Below are 20,368 nucleotides of genomic sequence, written 5' to 3'. Positions count from 1 at the left end.
GAAGAGCCTCTGGATCGATTCTGGTGCCTGGATATTTTAAAGATAAGAAATCTACGGTTGTAAGTATCCGACAGAAACCAAGTCCACTGTATATAATTATTCAACATAAATCAGTCACGACTGAGTAATTTTAACTCCGAAACGAGGCAGTGTTTATAACAATTAGACAACTTGCAATCAGTAGCAAGCTGTACAATTCATACATAGTATGACAAATGAAGATTCTGACAGTAGCAGTTATAAAGCAAATTGACAATTCCAACATGTATACATTTGATTGAATTTCCACGCATGCTGTCTCAAACTAGATGTAGCTGAAGGAAACGTTGCTGAATATCAGTACTTAAGTGCATTGGCTTAACAACTGTCAGATATGCATTGATGTAACAGACTTAAGTATTTAAACACTACTCAATCTTTAGAGCTGGCTTTGAGAATTTATTGGAATTCTCCTGTATTAATTCTAGTACAAATGTTAGCCAATTGTAAATACATCCAGCTTTTAAATAATTCCCTTGCCAAAACAACTCTAAACTTGCATGCAGATTTATGTTCTCTTAATTTATTGGCATCAGTAACTGCTGTTAAATGCTATCGAAGGGGAGGTATTCGGTCTATAGTTTAAAGCACTTTAATATAATTAAGATAACATTAAAAGAAGTACAGTCACTTCGTAACCTCTTTCCCGAACTGAGCCAAAAATAAAAATGTAAAATCTACCCAAGTTTATTGCAATTATACAAGGGTTACGTCCAGTCAAATACAATACTATCCAATTTTACATTTATTGAAGCAAAGTTCAAAGCACAAATTTACATGTTCTACATACACTAAACTAATGATGCCACATGTCTTCCACTGATAATCAACTTATCTGTGAAAAAGACAATAACTTTACAAGACTGTCTAACAGGAATCCTTAGTATAAAAACTGTGTACTTGTTTGTAAACTGTTAAACAAGGAACCCAAAAGATGGTTTCCACCTCGACTAAGTCATCCGTTTTGTTGCATAATATTTAAATGCTCAAACTGGCAAGTTTAAATCCGGGCTTATGAAATTCTCGGCAATTCATTTTTGTAAAACAGCTGGTCTTGCCTGGTCCCGTATAGATATTCAAGTTTTGAAGAAAACAAGTATAAATTCAAGATTGTTCCATTTTCTTCTGCAGTGGAATGTTGACCAAACAGGCTACAGATTTGAAATGATAGTTCTAACTGGAACATTTAAACTTGGATTAAGCTACTGCTGGAAACTGTTTTTCTTCACTCTGCTGAAAGCAAGAAGGCACAAACATGAAGTTCTTCATCAATGCTTCTGAAGTAATACCAGCATCTTGCATTTCATACCTACAAAATAAAGAAATTTAGTTTTACAAAAAAAAACAAGTAGTACACAAAAACAATTTAATTCAAGTTTAACACTTTCGAAATTCTGTAGTAAAGTCACTGATTATGTAAATATACACAAATAAAATGTTACTTCCCTTTAACAATCTGTTTGCAACTTGTGGTGCTGTAGATTCACTTTCTGTGCACAATCTTGACATCTAGAGCATGGTCTTGTGGTGTTACAAGTTTTTTTCTTTAAAGACGGAATTTCAGTTTGAGGTGTCTCAGGATATCTCCCTGAAACTCAATACATAAGCACAGTCTCCAACAACTCAGATAAAAAGGAATCTGTTGCTTACCCTGGAAGCATCTGTGCGTAGCGTGCAGTGCTGTAGCATCACATGCTCTGCATACCCCTGCCATTTAGTGTAAGGTATGGATGTCAGATGAAAATAGTTAAATACATGTACCAATAGCATTCGAGTGCTGGTGTCTCTCATAGATTTGCTTGAATTAGAGTTGGGGTCTCAAGGTAACATCACAAGAACAGTAAGGTCTGATTTACATAGAAAGGTCATTTGCTTCAGTGTCACATTAAAATACAGCCCTAACATCCAATAAATGAGAAGGCAAAATTGAAAGCCACTACACCAGAAGTGACAATACCTTGTCTTTTAAATAGCACAATTTTGAAAGGAGAAAATGCACAAAAGCCACTGACTGGGTAGGAGGGAGGGAGGTTCGCATGAGAGTCTATGAAAGATACTATAGATGGAGGAGGAAACTGTTACCTAACCTGTAAGGATCAGTTCATAGTATGTGGTGCTGTATATTCACATGTTCTGCATACTCCTGGTATCTAGTGTTGGGCTCAGACATTACAAGTTTTTCTTCAAAGCAGTTTTGAGTCGCAGGATGTGCGGTACTCCTCCCTTAGTTTAGAATGCACATGGAAACAGATTCCATTCCAGGTGTCAAGTAGTGAACGTAGAGTGCAGAGTATGACTACAAAGATGTCCTGTGTATTTTGTAAGTTGTTAAAGTAAACTGTAAAAGACAAAACATGTAATATTTAGCAAATTCTGGAGAGGGGTGTCGGCACATGTGCATCTTCAGCACTACCCAATATGAACAGTAGCTTAGAGGGCAAGGACAATTTCCGTCCATAGCATGTGTGGCTGAAAATACACATCGTCTGCGTAGTCTGCATAACACGGTCCTTCTAAAGTGATGGCTAGTGCAGATTATGCAGATGTTTTTATTAGAGTTTGGCCAAGCATAACGGTTGATAGGTTAGTACGACCACACAGCGGTGCCTTGTGGAAGTTTGTATGGTCGACCAGGTAGCTGCTTTGCAGATGTCTGGTTATGGGATGTTACCGAGAATATCCATGATCGCCCCCTCTTTGTGAGTAGCGTTCTCTGGAATGTACAATGCATACATGTTAAGCTTTAGCGTAGCAAGTTTAGATACGCTTGACAATTTACTGTCTAATGCCTAATTTGGAAATAGGACAACCTTTGTAGAGAATTGGGAAAACCTACTAGGAGTTATTTTAATGGAAGGACTTCAAGCAGGTAATATAGTATACGAGTGCCCATTTGACATCTAAAGTGTGCATTGCCCTTCTACTTATGAATCTGGTTGTGGGAAGAAAACAGGCAGCTCAATAGTCTGGTTGATGTGGAAAGGTGAATCTACCTAGGGCAAGTACTTTGGATTAGTTGTATGAACCACCCAGCACTAGTGTACCTGAATGAATGGTTCTTGAATAGTGAGCATTTGTAACTCAGTGATGCGTCTGAGCCAGGTTATGGCTAGCAAGAACGCCACTTTCACAATAGAAACAGGTTACAAACGTGGAGGGCGTCACAGGGCAGACCAACAAGCCTTATGAGTACTGTGTTAGGGTTCCGCCACAGTGACTGGGTGTGTTCTTCAGGGTATTATACATTCCAGCTCCTCTATGAATGCCTTTACCTCTGGGATATGTAGAGCGATGAGCATTCTCCATTTTTTGCATACTGCTGAAAAAGAAGCTAGGTGTAGATGTATGGAAGTATAGAATAGGCTTGCCTTTTTTAAAGGTGCAAAAGATAGCAGACTATGGCCTGAAATTTGGCATTAAAGTCCTACAATCATTGAAGAAATTTAGGTAGCCTAACTATAAAGCCTCAGGTGGTTGAGCTGCGGAGGGCTTGGGTGCTTGATTTGGCAGTGTTATGTGCTAATATCCAGCCTAATTTCGTAGCTCCTCAGAGACTGATTGACATCTCCAGGAGCACAGAGTACCAGGGTGCATGGTTCACATTGTCTCATCTTCCTCACCACATATGGGATAAGTGGGAGAGGAGGAAATATCCCAGACCAGCTCATCCATAGTACATTGCACATGGGCACGCTGTGGGTACCTGGAGGTGATGCTGGGGTGGTGAGGTGGATGCCTGGGGTTCCCCACCACTGGAAGTGCCTGATATCCTGTGCTAGCGCAGATAGCTGGAGGGAGTACCCCTTTGTTTCCGTTTGTAATACATGGTCCTTCTCTTGTCCACCTTTCGGAGGACTATTTTGCCTCAGATAAGCTTGTGGAAAACTGAGGGCTAGACAGGTGGCCGGTAGTTATAGACAGTTGATGTGCTGATCCGGATGTTGGGGGTTCAAGTAACCTGCATAGTCATGTTTGCAAGATGTGCACTTCCCCCTGGTAAGCGATGCATCGGACGCGATTGTCACCTGCAGTCCAAGAAAGGCATGCAGAGCAACATGTTGCTGTTCCACCATTGCTGCAGAAAAGAACTACAGTTTCGCGTTTTTACTGCCAGAACATGTAAAATATATATTCTGCTCATGAAATCTGCTGAACTATGCCTTAAGGACTCGATAAGCCTGCCATAGGGGTGACTTACACATTATTACAGAAAGAGATTTGACTTTGTCTTTTGTTTAAATGGCAAAGCCTAGCTAGCAGTAAACTGCTCTTCCAATCTACAATGGCGGACAGTTTAGTTGTGCCACACCCTGGGTGGCACAACCAGTGCTGGATGGCTAGCTTACAGGCCATGGGTACCACCATAAACTAGGGACTTTTAGCCTATGCTAATTGGCTATAGCCAACATAACCCTTTGGATCAGGGAACAGGCACTGATGTCTGGTTACCAGGCCTCAGTGAACTCGGAGTGGAAAAACAAGCAGCATAAGTCCAGGCTATTTAGGGTTGAATGTTGTAACTGGTATGGTAAAAGGCTAGGCATTCCCATTTAGCCTAATTGCATACCCATGTAGTAGGTGTCCTAACTTGTTTTGTAAATTTACATACAATCTTCTCGGAGCTGCAAACATTCAAATTCGAAGACCTCAAGGTGCTTAATCTGGAAACTGAGTGACTTAAGGTTGGTATGAGTAACCCACTTTGATGCAGACTGGGCAATTCATGACAGTTTCAGCTTTTTGTGTGGGTGAATGACATCACTAATAGAATGTATGATGGTCGCCGAGTCCACATTTGTGGCAATGAAAATTAATGTACCTGATGTTGCATATTTGTTCATTGTTTTTGTGTGTCTAATTAACAGCTCCACTATGATGGTCCCCCAATAGTTCAAGTGTAGGCTGAGAAGTTGCGAGATGATCTTCCATTTATTTATTGCGAGAACGGGTCTGCCGAGTAGATATCCAACATTGTCAAGTGACTGATTATGTCACCCTAATGCCATATTGCTTGGTTTAGCTTGGACAATTGTGGACTGCGTAACCGTAGGAGTGCGCATGCAATACACAGTGGTCGCTGCCTGTGCAAATCACTTTTTTGCATGCCCCAAATATATTACAGAAACATTTTAAAAAAAATCGGAGTTGCAGTTTGTGTCCTGGTGCATTGTGAACTTTGAGCTATTAGGTTAACCTTGAAGTAAAATCCAGTGTAAAAAAAAAAAAAACGGAATGCTCCACGCCAAACACTAGATGGCAGGAATGTGCACATCATGTGATCTACAGCTATGCATGCTGTTAAGAGATGTATACAGTGTAGCTGTCTTTTCAAATCTCCGCAATAAGTTGCTAAGTTGTGGGGTACTAGACTATTTGACTTTTTATATCTTAATCCATAGTGTCTGTACTGCACCTAGAGCAACTGCCAGCCAAAGAAAATCCCTTGCGTCCTTTTTCAAGCTAATTTTCCAAATTTCTTTTTTTTATAAAATAAAAATACACATTCAACAAGCATTTGCAATGCAATAGGTCTAGCATTCACATGATTTTGAGCTATTGGCATTGTAAATGACAATGCCTTCTATTTATGTTTTGGTTTTTAAAACATAAATAGGCATTGTTATTTACAAAACTAATAGCGCATAGGGAAGACATACCCCTCTGCTGGTGCTGCTCGACCTTCCATAGCACAATCCCTTCCATGCAGAAAGAGGACTGGGGAACTCATTTACCAGTGGGTTTTCTGGTGACATTAGGTGCTTAGTCAGAAAATTGCCATGCTGCAGAATCAGATGAGTGTGTAATGTTATGTTTGACATTAAACTTTGCTAATATGCATGCCATGTTCACTGGTATACGTTTCAGGGAAATCTACCTTGCATGTTATGTTAGGTATCCAGAGGGTTCGGTTAGATAGGCCATTTTCTTAAGGCCAGAGTGAAATCGGCTGAACAGAAACGAGAAAAATATTAAAAGAAATGTCCGCAACAGTAGTCACGTAACACAAGGTGTTGAACTAAATATCGCACTCAAAAACCAACCATACTGATAGCTGGCTATTATATGGCCATAATGTACCTTTAGGTTTATAGTTTGACTGCAATATTGTGACATACTAACCATAAAAGATCGGGGGGGCCTCGACATGATTAACTTACACTGAGATCATCCAGGCCCACAGAGTAGCAGGACTGGGCTAGTAACCTACTAGCCCTGGCAAACTTATTCATATCAGCCACGTACTGCAGCGTACCAGAGAGCAAAGCCAAGTCGTATGTCCTGGCTGGGCCATGAGGATTTCCCAACCTCATCCGCCACTAGCAAAGGAAAAAAAAGTTCATACGGTGCAAATTACAGCACTTAAAAAAAGTAAAACTATGTTTCAGCACTTTCAAGCCTGTGCCCGGCCCTGAAAGAACCCCCTCGCTTGCAGCCTACATCCAAATGCCAGAATGGCAAATCAGCCCTGCTGAAAGGCCCTCAACGATACCAACCTCTTCCCTCCTGCCAGTAACCCCCGTTTTAACGTCTCGTTATCTCTATAAGGGTAAGGCTGTGAGGAAGGGAGCTGAGGTGGTCTCGGGAATGAAGGACACTTCGAACCCTACCACCATGGGAGCCTAGTCTCAAAGTGATTTCTTCACACCCCCTCCTAAAACGCACTGCGCTCATGACAAGCAGACATATCAAGAAGGCGAAGGCCCGCAGGACCCTAGCGGAGCCTATGACAGTGTGGGGTGCCAGATTAGCCACAGTAATCATGGGCTCTCTTGCCCCCGTCGGTGCCAGAAATTCAAAAACACCCCAAAAAACGGCAACACCGGAAACTTTTTCTTGACAGAAATGAGAAGTGAACGCTTTGGTCTTTGCGAGTCTGTCATCGCAGACCCCTGATTAATATTCTGGGGTTGGGAGCCTTTCCCTAAAAACATAATTAAGGCCGCAGCGACAGTAAACAAGCAATTTCAAATTAAACCGAAATGACGGCGTCTTCATTTGCAAATGTGAACAGATTCTGTGCAGAGATAAATGTAGTCACTGCATTAGAGAGACGGGCCGGGGGAGGCGGGGTGTACACAGGGAGATGGGGAGGGGGTGGTGAAGTGATAGAGTAGTTAACCTCTACCTGTATGTGTCACGCTGACGGCCATCTCCGAGATATCAGACTCGATCCGCTGCAGCTGCTTCCGGTCCGCGCACCTCCCCGTGATGAGCGCCCCCAAGTAATTAAATAAACCAGCACCGCCTCTCCCCTACCTCCTCCACCGCCAAGGAACGCGCCGGAATGACTGCAAAAAAGAATAGCCGGAAACACGATAATGAATCCCGCCCCTCCCGGACTGGTGACCTGACTCAAGGTTGCCATGGCGATATTAGAAAATACGCTTGCGACACCGTAAGTCACGTCACCCAGTCCTCGAGAGGCGGGATAACAGCCGGACAAAATCATCCAAACACAGGCTTTGTCCAGTGGCAGGCCTCCGTTTGGCGAGGCCGGCCAATGGAAGAAGGGGCGTGGTTTCATGCCCCTTCTTTCTAAAAAGAACTCTCGCCTGCGACAGCGTATGCGCTGCAACGCAGGCTTCGACCTAAAAATGGAGATCTGCTGTGTGTAGCATATTCACTTGGCTACCTTCACATGTGTAGGAAACAGGTTTTGATTTACAGTACCCCACACTTTTTATCCCCTTTTTAGCTAAAGGATGCTGGTTTTTTAAACCTGACAGAGAACCGAGGCCTACTAACAAGACCTCAGTGCCAGTGCTCCTTCCCCCAAAACAAGGTGATGTTGAATTTTAACTATTGACAAAGGACTTTATGACCCTTGAAAGTTCAGTAAATAGTACCACCGGTACATAGGGGTATGTTTACTAAAGAGGGTCCCTAAAGGCTGCAGCATCTTTTATGCCACCCTAAAAGACCCACATACAAATTCCACACAGACTGCCATTGCAGGCTGTGTGACATGGTGCAAAACCAGGAGTGAAAGAATCACATGGATCACTCCTGTGTGCCATGCCAAAGTCACTGTATTTATTATAAATAAGTCACATCTACAGCAGGCCTTTAAGCCCTAAGCCATGGTGTATTATATTTTATGTGAGGACATATCTGCATGAGCAGATATGCCCCTGTGGTGTCTAGTTCTTTTACTAGATATTGCAAGTGAACAGGGAAGCCATCTTAAGGTATGTACAGGGGACTGGTCAACAAGTGTTACTCAGCTACAGAATGGCTTCACTGAAACATATGGTGGTTGGTTTCAAACACCTCGTATTAATAAACCAGTAGTGGATTTATTCACCCAGAGAGTACCTTAGAGGTATCCCCTGAACCCTACTAGTCATCTAGTGTGCTGGCTGATTGGTCCTGTCCAGTCTGCCACCACCTAGTTCCTGACCCCCTAGGAGGTGAGAGCCCACTCTGAGGGCAGAAACAATTCTTTCTTGGTCAGGACGTATTTACAAATCATCCAACAGGATGGCTAGCAAATTAGCATACAACGGCAGTGGCTTAAAAATATCTGCTGCCTTTGATATTCAAACCTGGCTTTCCCCAGACCTGGAGGATGCCATCCCCTGCCCGGAGGCCCATTTGGCACCAGGACAAGCTGGAAATTAGATAGTAAGGAGGCATGTTACACTGTCAGAGTACAGAGATCTGGGCCTAAATCCATAGTTGTTTTGCTCACCATGCTATTCCAGTTTGAACCCAGCCATATGCAAATCAGTCTTGACCCTGTGCCCCATGGGAACAGTCCAGCCCGAACTGCCAAGCCAGGTCCTCCCTGGACTGGAAACAAGCATCCTAGGACCGGTTTCAGGATTTCACCCCTCTTCAGCCGGGATACCTTGATTCCAGTGGCATGGAGAAGAGGGGACCCACGTCCGGGCATACCTGTCCCACTCGGGGTGACAAATGCAAAAACACTGGCTGGACACACCTCTAGGGTGGGCAGCCTGAAGTGAACATGAAAGAAAGGATTCCATCATCTTGTGTGTTGTGGAATTAGGAACTCTAGTACAGGGTGATGCCCACTCCCTGTAGGAAGTGGTCATCCAGGGGGAATAGTGACTCAGTAGCCCATTGACTACTACCCCTCACTTCAAAATAATGCCCCTAAATTGAGTATTTAGGTGGTCACCCGACACTAGGAAAATCAGATTTGACTGCCTGAAACCAAGGAAGAAAAAAGGACTGAAGAGAGCAAAAACATAAGACCTGCACCAAACATTGGCGCAAAGCCCTGCCCGGCTGTTTATACTTCGACCTTCGCTGGGACCGACTTCGAAAAGAGAAGAACATCCTCCCCCAATCCTTTGAAGGACTGCCTTGCACCTCAACAACAAGGAAAGATTTCCCTGGGAGCTGCTCACTTGCATCTGGAGGCACTGAAAAACATCTTCCCGGTCTACCATGTAGCTGGATATCGAGCCCACAGAAGGAGCAGCGCAACAGGAGAAGGTCTTCATGCTGTAAGAGTTCAGATCCATCTCCATGCCAAGTTTGAAGATGCCAGGACCCCCAGGAGCTGCCCAGCGTAAATACACTGGATACTGGTGCAGTTGCAGCAACGAAGGCTTGCTGGTAGTCTAATCCCAACCCCAACAGCACAAATGGAAAATGCTACTTACCAGTATGCATCTGTTCTTGGCATGTGGAGCTGCAGTCGTACACTTTTGCATTAGATCGCCACCTGGTGTTGGGCTCGGATGATTGCAGGTTGTCTTCTTGGAAGAAGTCTTTGTAGTCACGAGATAGGGGACTCCTCCCTTGGACAATACTGCGCATGGGCATCGGCTTCATCCTTAGATTGTTTTTCGCCATGATGGGAAATGATGGAGCTAGTAGAAGTAAAGAAAGAAGGATGCCCATGCGTGTGCATCCAAGTATGATGAAAACTGGAGCGGATACAAGTCCCGGGGAGGCCGGAAGGCGTGTACGACTCTGCAGCTCTACATGCCAAGAACAGATGCATACTGGTAAGTAGCATTTTCCGTTCGAGGCATATGAGCTGCAGATCGTACACTTTTGCATCGATTGTGCAGCAGTGTCTCCCCTAGCGGTGGTCGCTTGTATCCGTTGCAGTAGTTTGAAAGAGTGTTCTAAGGACAGCTTGGCCTACTGCAGCTTGCTGCTTGGCTTGCACATCAACACAATAGTGTTTAGTGAAGGTGTGTATGGTAGACCATGTTGCTGCCTTACATATGTCCTCTAGTGGTATGTTTCCTAAGAAAGTCATAGAGGCTCCTAGTTTGCAAGTGGAGTGTGCTCTAGGAGGAACTGTTAGTGTACGTTTAGCTTTTTGATAGCAGATTTGTATACACTTTACAATCCACCTTGCAATCCCACCTTTAGAGATGGGGTTGCCTTTATGTGGAGGAAAGAAAGATACAAACAGCTGTTTTGTCTTTCTAAAGGATTTAGTCCTATCTATATAGTATAAAAGAGCTATTTTAACATCCAATGTGTGTAAAGCCCTTTCTGCTACAGAGTCTGGATTTTGGAAAAACACAGGTAACTCTACAGATTAGTTTAGGTAAAAAGGAGTGATAACCTTTGGGAGAAATTTTGGATTAGATCTAAGAACCACTTTGTTGGGATGTATTTGAAAAAATGGTTCTTGTATAGTGAACGCTTGTATTTCACTTACTCTTCTGAGAGAGGTGATGGCAACAAGGAAGGCAGTCTTCCATGTTAGGAATTGCAATTCACACTTGTGTAAAGGCTCAAAAGGGGGTCTCATGAGTCTTGTAAGGACAATGTTCTGGTTCCATACACGAGAAGGTGGTAACCTGGGTGGGATTACTCTTTTTAATACTTCCATGAATGCTTTGATTGCAGGTACTCTGAAAAGAGATAGATGCTGCCTGTTTTGTAAGTATGTAAACTAGAAATTGCCAGCAAGGGATTTATTTTGTGATGTAATATACAGCATGTGGAATCTATACTTAAAGTTTGAGATTCAGACTGCAAATATCAGTCGCTGTGTTTGATTCAAATATTCAATTATTAAAAACAAATAGCTACCACACTAGCTAAGAATATGAAGAAAAAGATATGCAACACAAGGAGATTTTTTATCAAAAATGTTATTTGTTGTGAAATCATAAGGGTTCTTGATCAGTCATGAGAGTTAAACAGACCAAACAAATCTAATGTACAAGGAATACAGTCTTTCCTATAATACAGAAGTCAAAGTCCAAACGGTTACATATAGAAACAATGACTACTGCTACAATAGTGGTAAGTCACTGATAGCAAGATGTCAATAGCACAGAAATGGACGTATAGGTCGACGTTTCGGTCTTATCGAGTCAATTCACAAGACCATCTTCAGGACGAATAATTAAATATGTAACGATGACCCTTGGGACGACAACTTAATGTGACCAAATCGAAGGTGAAGTGATTTCCTTGAACTCTAGTCACTGGAGCAGTGCACTGGGCACTCAGATATGAGTCGAGGTGTCTTTTGAGCACAAATCTTCTTGAGTAATCTCAGCTATATTTATTGGTCAAATGTCGAAGTTGCATTTGGGGAACTTCCACCGGCAGAGCCACGGCACGGAACCTCTGTTTTTTAAGTAGGCTGCAATTGCTGAAAGATGTAGGCGTATGGAAGAATAAGCCAAATTAGACCTTTGTAGATGTAAAAGGCAACAAATGATGGAAGCATGCAGTGGATCAATGTCATTATGTTTGCAATAGATTGCAAATCTTTTTCATTTAGCGGCATAACACGCTCTGGTAGTGGGTTTCCTAGCCTCTTTGATGATATTCATACAGTCTGGTGGTAGGTTTAGATAACCAAACTCTAAGACTTCAGGAGCCAGATCGCCAAATTTAGTTGTTTTGGGTCTGGGTGCCTGATTTCTCCATGGTTCTGTGTCAACAGTGATGGTGTGAGCTGTAGCTTTTGATGTGGAACCAGGGAGAGATCTTGTAGTAAGGTGAAACACGGCTGGCGTGCCCATGTGGGAGCTACTGGTATCAGTTTGAGAGACTGTTGTCTGAGCTTGCGCGCTACTAGTGGAATGAGTTGGAGAGGCGGAAAAGGATTATGCAAATCTGCCGGACCAATTCATCAATATCGCATTGCCATCGGACAGTGGGTGTGGAAACCTGGCGGCGAAGGTTGGGCATTTTGCATTGTCGTGGGTGGCAAACAGATCTATGTGTGGAGGCCCCCACATTTGGAAGAATGGCTGAAGAACTTGTGGATGTAGTTCCCATTCGTGAATCTGTTGTGACTGCCGACTTAACAGATCTGCTATCTGATTGTGAACTCCTGGAAGGTGTTCTGTTAGCAGATGTATGTTTTGAGGAATGGCCCATCTCCAAATGTTCTGTGCAAGCTGGGACAGTTGCAGAGAGTGTGCCCCCCCCCCCCCCCTGTTTTTGTATATAGTACATGGCTGTCATATTGTCCGTCCGGATTAAGACAGCTTTGTTTTGTACTTGAAGTTGGAACGACTTGAGTGCTAAGAATATTGCTCGCAGCTCTAGATGGTTGATATGGAACAGTTTTTGTTGGTTGTTCCATTGGCCCTGAGTCGTATGATGTAATAGATGGGATCCCCATCCTGTGAGGGATGCGTCTGTAGTGAGCACTACTTGTGGACCAGGCTCGAGGAACGGCCGCCCTTTTGTTAAGTTTTTGGTGTTCCACCACTGCAGAGAGCGATGTGTGTGGCTGTCCACCAACACCAGGTCTGTTAGTTGACCTTGAGCCTGGTTCCATTGTTGTGCTAGGCATTCCTGTAATGGTCGCATTTGCAATCTTGCGTGTGGTACTATGAAGATGCAAGATGCCATCATGCCTATTAGTCTCATGAACACTGGCTTGGAGAGAGTGTTGTTGGTGAAAAGTGGAAACTAAGGCTTGAATGCTTTGTATACTGGCTGGACTGGGAAACACTAGGGCTGTCAAAGTGTCTATTGTAGCTCCTAGATACTGATGTACATGCGAAGGTTGCAAGTGCGACTTGGTGTAGTTTGTGAACCCCAAGTTGTGCAATGTTTGAATTGTCTGATGTGTGTGTTGGACACATTGGTTGAATGATTTGGCTTTTATGAGCCAATCGTCCAGATAAGGGAAGACCTGAGTCTGCTGTCTTCTGAGATGTGCCGCTACTACTGCTACGCACTTTGTGAACACCCGAGGTGCTGTTTCGACTCCAAAGGGAAGGACTTTGAACTGATAGTGCTGTCCTTTTATTACAAACCTTAGATATTTCCTGTGGGCAGGATGAATAGGAATGTGAAAGTAGGCGTCCTTTAGGTCTAATGTTGAAAGGAAATCGCCTTGCTGCAGTAGTGGGAGCACTTGTTGCAGAGTGATCATATGAAAATGATCTGACTGAATGTCCTGGTTGAGGGGCCTGAGGTCGAGAATTGGGCTCAGTGTCCCGTCCTTCTTGGGAATTAGAAAGTACAGCGAATAAACCCCTGTTCCTTGTTCTTCTAAAGGAACAGTTGAATAGCATCTTTTTGTAGAAGTGATAGAACTTCTTGTTGAAGCAGAGTCAGATGGTCTGTGGATATTGGACACTGCCTGGGAGGTATGTGCGGAGGGGTTGCTGTAAGTTCTAGGCAGTAGCCATGTTGGATAATCTGTCGTACCCACTTGTCTGTTGTAATGGATGCCAGGCAGGTAGGAACTGTGTTAATCTGCCCCCTACAGGAGTGGAATGCTGTTGGGGGAGCAGAGGGAAGTCACTGTTTTGTTGCGGAAGAGGATCGGTTGCTGTTGTTACCGCGACCTCTTCCTTTACTATTGTTGCCTCTGTATCCTCATCTAAAACATCCCTTGTTCGAGGATGGTTGTGTGTGACTTGAAAGATGTGGTAGTATCTGCTCCAGTTTGTTTGGAGCCTCCTCTATAGAAGGAGCGACGAAAGGAACCTCTAGCTTGTGTGGACTATAACGCACCCATAGACTTAGCGGTGTCCGTGTCTTTTTTCATCTTTTCAAGTGTAGTGTCTACTTCTGGGCCAAATAATTGGTTCTGGTTAAAGGGTTGGTTTAAAATAGTGGTTTGCACTTCTTGTTTGAACCCTGAAATGCGTAACCACGCATGTCTCCTGAGTAGGACACTGGTATTTACAGCTCTAGATGCTGTGTCTGCGACATTTAGTGCACATTTTATAGAGGCATTGGATATTAGTTTGCCTTCCTGTATAAGGTCTGTTGTCTGATCTTTATACTGGTCTGGCAGGTGCTCAAGTAGTTTTTCTAATTGGTCATAATGATCCCTGTCTTAACGAGAGAGGAGGGCTTGTGTATTTGCTATACGCCAAATATTTGTAGCTTGTGCAGCTATTCTTTTACCTGACGCATCAATAACTTAAGATTCCTTGTCAAGTGGGGGCGCTTCACCAGAAGTTTGAGAGTTTGCCCTTTTCCTAGCATTGGACACAACTAATGAATCTAGTGGTAGGTGTCCTTTAATGTAGACTGGATCTGTGGGTGCAGGCCTATATTTCTTCTCAATTCTGGGATTTAATATTCTAGTGCGTACAGGATCTTTAAAGAATTCTGGAGCATGCTTAATGACCCCCTTAAAGATCTGCTCAAATTCTGCCTATGATTGTCAAGTTTCAAATGTATCTAGGAGAAAATCTTCAATGTCATCAGAATGCATTGGCACTCCATGGTAAATAGCAGCTCTGTTTAAGAGATGCCTAAACCCAATAATATCTTCTGGAGGAGAAGGTTTGGTTGGGTAGGACTGTGGATCATGAATGTCGGGCACATTTTGTGGTGCCGAAGGGTCGGCTTCGGTGCCGAAGGGTCTTTGGGTTTTGGTGCCGAAGGAATAGGTGGAATTGGCACATGCGGCTTGCTCGGTGTCGAAGCACCGGAAGGCTTAGTTCGTTTCTTCAGAGCCGGGCCAGAAGGCGGGGCTTTTGAAGCAGATATTTGGTCTTGACTGGGCCCCTTGGGCGGAGTGCTGACCTTTGCCTTCGGTTTGGGCAGTGTATGTTGTGCAGGGGCAGTAGTACTCACGCGCTGACCCGATGGAATGGAGTCATCAGCCTCTGATACGATCTGGAGATCAGGCGAATCTTCTTCGGGAACGAGTGAAAGTTTGCCGAAGATATCTTCCGGTGCTAGGGCTGATCTCATTTCGTGTCGACGGGCCCTCCGATCCCGGATAGTTTTCTTCGATCGGAATGAGGCACAAGCTGTGTAGGTCGACTCGTCGTGTTCCGGTGAAAGACAGGTTGCAAACCTCGTGGTGATCGCTATGAGGGAACTTTGCTCGACATTTCGGGCATCTTTTGAACGGAGTTCTGTCCATGAGGTGTAGGCGGCACGGCGTCGATAGGCCCAACGGCCCGCGTCGATGACGGGAATGGAGTGGATGACGTCGAAAATTATTCTACTCTATGTCGAAAGTAGTTTAGGAAGTTTTTGCGCTTCGAAGTTGCTGAAAAGTGTTTATCTAGCCGGAGAGAGGAAAATTTCATCCGAACCCAGTGGCGGAAAAAAACAATCTAAGGATGGAGCCGATGCCCATGTGCCGTATTGTCCAAGGGAGGAGTCCCCTATCTCGTGACTACAAAGACTTCTTCCAAGAAGACAACAACCAGCAATCATCCGAGCCCAACACCAGGTGGCGATCTAATGCAAAAGTGTACGATCTGCAGCTCATATGCCTCGAACACAGATCTACGGTTGAGGAATGTCAGGATCCACAAGGCCAGCATTGAGAGTGGTCCTGCTGCCCAGTTTCCCCTGTTCACCAGGTCACCAAGACACAGAATGAGTGACTGCTGCGACACTACACCGCAAAACACTCCTACACCAGAGCCCTACTGAGAGAGTCTGAGGGAGGAGATTGGAAATTGGGTCCTGAGACCCTCAAAAGCTGAACCCACCCTTGGGTTTAGCCAGACTGGCCCCCCAGTCACGTCCGCCACCTTGTGCGCTTCTTGGTCCCTGCAGAAAGTCTTCAGCAGCGGGACCCCTCCAGACAAAGCACCACTGTACACCAGCCTGAGTTAAGTGGGCTGAGGGCACCCCTGCGTGCCCAAGACCGGAGCACCCCTTTGGGTTTAGCCAGACTGGCCCTCCAGTCCCTGCTTACAGCCTCTTTTCCCATTGAAGAGAATAGGGCACCAGACACAAACACACCGACGTCCTGTAGGAAGCTGGCTCTGTAAATACTATACCAAAGTAAGGTTTAGTGTGCACAGAGTCCAGTGGATCCCTAGAGGCTATACTGAGTCTAAAGTAGATAATACATTACTCTCATTTATTGTAGTGTGGTTAAGCAGTTAGAGTAAGGCTTATCAGAGGGTTGTGTTAACCATTTGTTGTACACACAGTCAAGAAATGAGGCACAAAATGACTAACACCAAGTCCAATGTTTGTATAAAAGTATTACTTTGTTACTTTAATTTTCGAACCAAGAAGAACTCAGTTGCGGGTGAGTAACAGTTTAGAAATCGCAATTCTTTCAGGTACAGAAGGAATGTGTTGCAAATAGGAATACCTTGCAATAGTATTACCTGCTTAACCACGGTTTAAAAGAGTGGGCATGGCCGCGTCGGCCAACGGACATGCACAGCACTACCGAGGTAGTGCTCGCAAGGGCGGTTGGCCGACGGGCGAAGCAAAGGGGTTGGAAATACTTTGTGGTGTAAATCAACAGTAGCAATACTTAGCAATGTAGAAAATAGACACTTAGTGCAAATAGCAAGAAACAATGTGCTCCTATGGAAGAAAAACAAGTATGCACGGTAAGAAATGCGTTACTTACCTGTAACTGCAGTTATCCAGTATTAGTGTCTTTCATAGATTCACATGCCTGAATCATTCCCCATCGTCGAGACGGGAGCCTCCGGTATATAAAAAAGTAATGTCCTATAGACATACATAGAAAAGAATAGGCCTAAGGGTATCACCTTAGTGTCCTATCCACGTCCTTATGTAAAAAGGACCAAAGTAAAGAAAACCAACCAATCAGCTACCACCTCCTTCTAGAACCTTTCTGTCAGGAGCCCAAGTCTCTCAGATTTTCGTACGCACCAAGCTAGTTAGGCGTAAACTTGTTAGAGAGATAGGTGAGTCCTTCCAGGGGAGGCGGGAGGGTGCATGTGAATCTATGAAAGACACTAATACTGGATAACTGCAGTTACAGGTAAGTAACGCATTTCTTATCCAGTATTTGGGTGTCTTTCATAGATTCACATGCCTGAATCAGAGTAGCAAGCAATATATCATGCACATTTTCTTGGTGGAACATCATATATGAGTGAGATAATACATATCACGCTACTGCAAACCACCAAAAGCATTGTCATGTAAATATTAGTAAGAGAATGTGCATACCAGTAAAGGATGGAGGGATGTAAGAAGGCTCACCTCACTGGAATAGATGGCGAAGCACTGCTCGGCCCACTGCTGCATCCTTCATCAGCTCAGTATCCAGGCAATAGTGCATGGTGAAGGTGTGCGGGGACTTCCAGGTCGCCGCTCTGCAGATGTCCAATACCGGCACTCCAGCAAACAGCGCCGTGGACATGGCTCTTGTCGAATGAGCTTTGACATGTGAGTCCAGGGGCCGGCCGGCCTTGTCGTGACAAAAGGTGATCGCTGAGGAAATCCACCTTGAAATACTTTGTTTCGTCAGGGGCATGCCTTTGCGTGGTCTACTAAAGGCAATAAATAGTTGAGATGACTTTCTGAAGTGTTGTGTCTTGTCGATGTAGAATTTAAGGCATCTCTTTAAATCCAATGAATGCAGAGTCCTCTCGGCTGCAGTGGTGGGATTTGGAAAGAAAGACCTCAATACCACTGGTTCGTTAAGGTGGAAGTCCGAGGGGACTTTCGGAATAAACCGAGGGTTTGTTCGGAGAATGACCCTGTGCTCCCTGAACTGCATAAAAGGATCTTGGATCGAGAGAGCCTGTAACTCACTGACCCGTCTGGCAGATGTTAACGCCAGGAGGAGGGCCGTTTTCCATGAGAGGAATTTGATCTCCGCTTTATGGATGGGTTCGAAGGGGTGCTTCATTAGTTGGTTAAGGACCACATTGAGGTGCCACGACGGAGGGATTGGTCTTGGTCGTGGGAAGGACCTGAAGAGGCCTTTGAGGAATTATTTTTATAAGTCTGTCCGCCCAAAGAGATGGACCATTAGAAGTCCTTGTGAATCTGGAGATTGCCGCTAGATGCACTTTGATAGACGCATGTGCGAGGCCCGATTGTGCTAGCTGCAATAGGTACGGCAGCAGTTGCTGTGGAGTGATGTGGAAGGGATGCAAGCCTTTAGCGTCACAGCAGGAACAGAACCGCTTCCATTTTAGTGAGTAGGTTTTATTAGTGCTGTCCGTTCTAGCCTTTACAAGGACGTCTCTGCAGTCCTGCGGATGTCTAGGTGGCTGAATTCGCGGTATCCAGGAGCCAAGCTGACAACTTTAGAGATTTCAAATTCGGGTGGAGAACCTGTCCTTGGGACATTGTGAGCAGGGTCGGATGGTGATGCAGGCGAAGAGGTGGCCTGGCAGAGAGGCGATGAAGGTCCGTGAACCAGTGCTGCCTCGGCCAGGATGGAGTGATCAGGATCAGAGTGCAGGGCTCCGACTTCATCTTCCTGAGAACCCTGGGTATCAGTGGAAATGGCGGAAAGGCGTACGCAAATACGTTCCGCCATGCTATGGAAAATGCATTTCCGAGGGTTCCTGGGTGGTGATGCCTGCTTGCGAAGCTTGGGCATCTGGCGTTCTCCCTGGTTGCAAAAAGGTCGATTTGGGGAGTTCCCCACTCCATGAAGATTTGCTCCAGCACTTCCGTGTCCAGCTCCCATTCGTGGGATGGAGACCTCTCTGCGCTCAGGGCGTCCGCCAAGACATTGTCTTTGCCCGGGATGTACTCCGCTTTCAGCGTTATTCCATGTTCCAGAAGCCAGTTACAGACTCTTTGCGATTCTCGAGACAGTGAGAGCGATCGCGTCCCCCCGTTTGTTCAGGTAGTGCATCGTCGTGGTGTTGTCTGTTCTGACGAGCACTGGGGAGTTTCGAATGCGCGGCAGGAACGCTTGCAGAGGTAAGAAGACCGCTCTTAACTCCAGTAGGTTGATGTGGAGCTTGGTTTCTTGTGTCGTCCACTTTCCGTTGATCTGGAGTTCTTGGAGGACCGCTCCCCAGCCTTCTAGGGATGCGTCCGTCGTTATTACGTGTGGTTCTGCTGGAAGCAGGAACGGTAGTCCTTTCGACAGGTGTTTGGTCGATCTCCACCACTGTAAGTGGTTGACCATGGTCCGAATGACACGTATGCGGTCCTCGAATGAGTACCGTGTCCAGGGTCGCCCCAAGGAATGTAATGACCCTGTTGGGGTCCAGTGCCGACTTTGTGGTTGAGGGTCAAACCTAGTCGGTGGAAAATATTCAGACAGGCGTTGGAGGATATGGTTGCGGCTGTCGCAGATGGTGCTTTTACCAGCCAGTCGTCCAGGTATGGGAATACCTGGGGACCCTGTTGACGAAGGAAGGTTGCCACGGGGGAGAGGCATTTGGTAAATATCCGTGGGGCAGATTTGAGGCCAAACGGAAGGACACGAAATTGGTAGTGTCGTCCCGCCACCGCAAACCTGAGGAACTTCCTGTGCCCTTTGAGGATAGGAATAGGGTAGTAGGCGTCCTGTAGGTCTAAGGACGTCATGTAGTCCCCTTCCTCCAGGAGACCCAGGATTTCCTGTAGAGTGACCATGCGGAACGATTGTTTCTTTAGGAACACGTTGAGGGCCCTGAGGTCGAGGATTGGCCTCCACTTTTTCCCTTTTTTGTGGATGAGGAAGAAGTGGGAGTAGAAACCTTTCCCTTTGTGGGCCTGTGGAACTTTCTCTATCGCTCCTTTTTGGAGCATGGAAGCGATTTCCTGAAGAAGCAGCCGTAGGTGCCTGTGGGACTGATTGACAGGTGGTGTTGTTGGGGGAATTGAGACAAATTCTAGAGAATGTCCAAATTGTATGAGTTGGAGAACCCACCGATCTGATGTTATCTTTTGCCAATTGTGTAGGAAGTATGTGACTTTCCCTCCAAGTTTTAAAGAATGCAATGAGGGATGGACTGGCCATTGAAATAAGTCATTGGCGGTTGCCAGCAGGTCTCTTGATTTTTTCCCCTGTAGTTTGACTTGCCGTAGGAAGTCTGACGGCCCTGCTGGTTCTGTTGCGTTTGGAATTGCGATTTGCTCTGGGTGTACGAATAGGAAGACCTATTCTGGTAGGAACCCCTATATGAAGACTGTCCCCTTCCTCTGGTGCCACGAAAGGACTGGTTTCGGAATTGCAGAGTTCCAAGAGCTTTGGCAGTGT

General features: G+C 45.2%; 1 protein-coding gene across 2 annotated transcripts in view; it reads right to left on the bottom strand.

Annotated features, from left to right (window-relative positions):
• Window positions 1-417: 417 nt before the first annotated feature.
• Window positions 418-20,368, bottom strand: part of AZIN1 (antizyme inhibitor 1) — a 590,344-nt gene continuing 570,393 nt past the window's right edge. For both annotated transcript variants that reach the window (XM_078686910.1, XM_078686911.1), the window contains exon 12: window positions 418-1,348. In XM_078686910.1, the coding sequence (XP_078543036.1) occupies window positions 1,237-1,348 (112 nt within the window). In that variant the 3' untranslated portion in view covers window positions 418-1,236. The remainder of the gene's footprint in view (window positions 1,349-20,368) is intronic.

This window comes from Lissotriton helveticus, chromosome 4_1 (assembly GCF_964261635.1).
Source record: "Lissotriton helveticus chromosome 4_1, aLisHel1.1, whole genome shotgun sequence".
Taxonomy (NCBI): Eukaryota; Metazoa; Chordata; class Amphibia; order Caudata; family Salamandridae; genus Lissotriton; species Lissotriton helveticus.
Note: the sequence above shows the minus strand (reverse complement) of the source record. Positions and strands in the feature narration are given on the sequence as shown.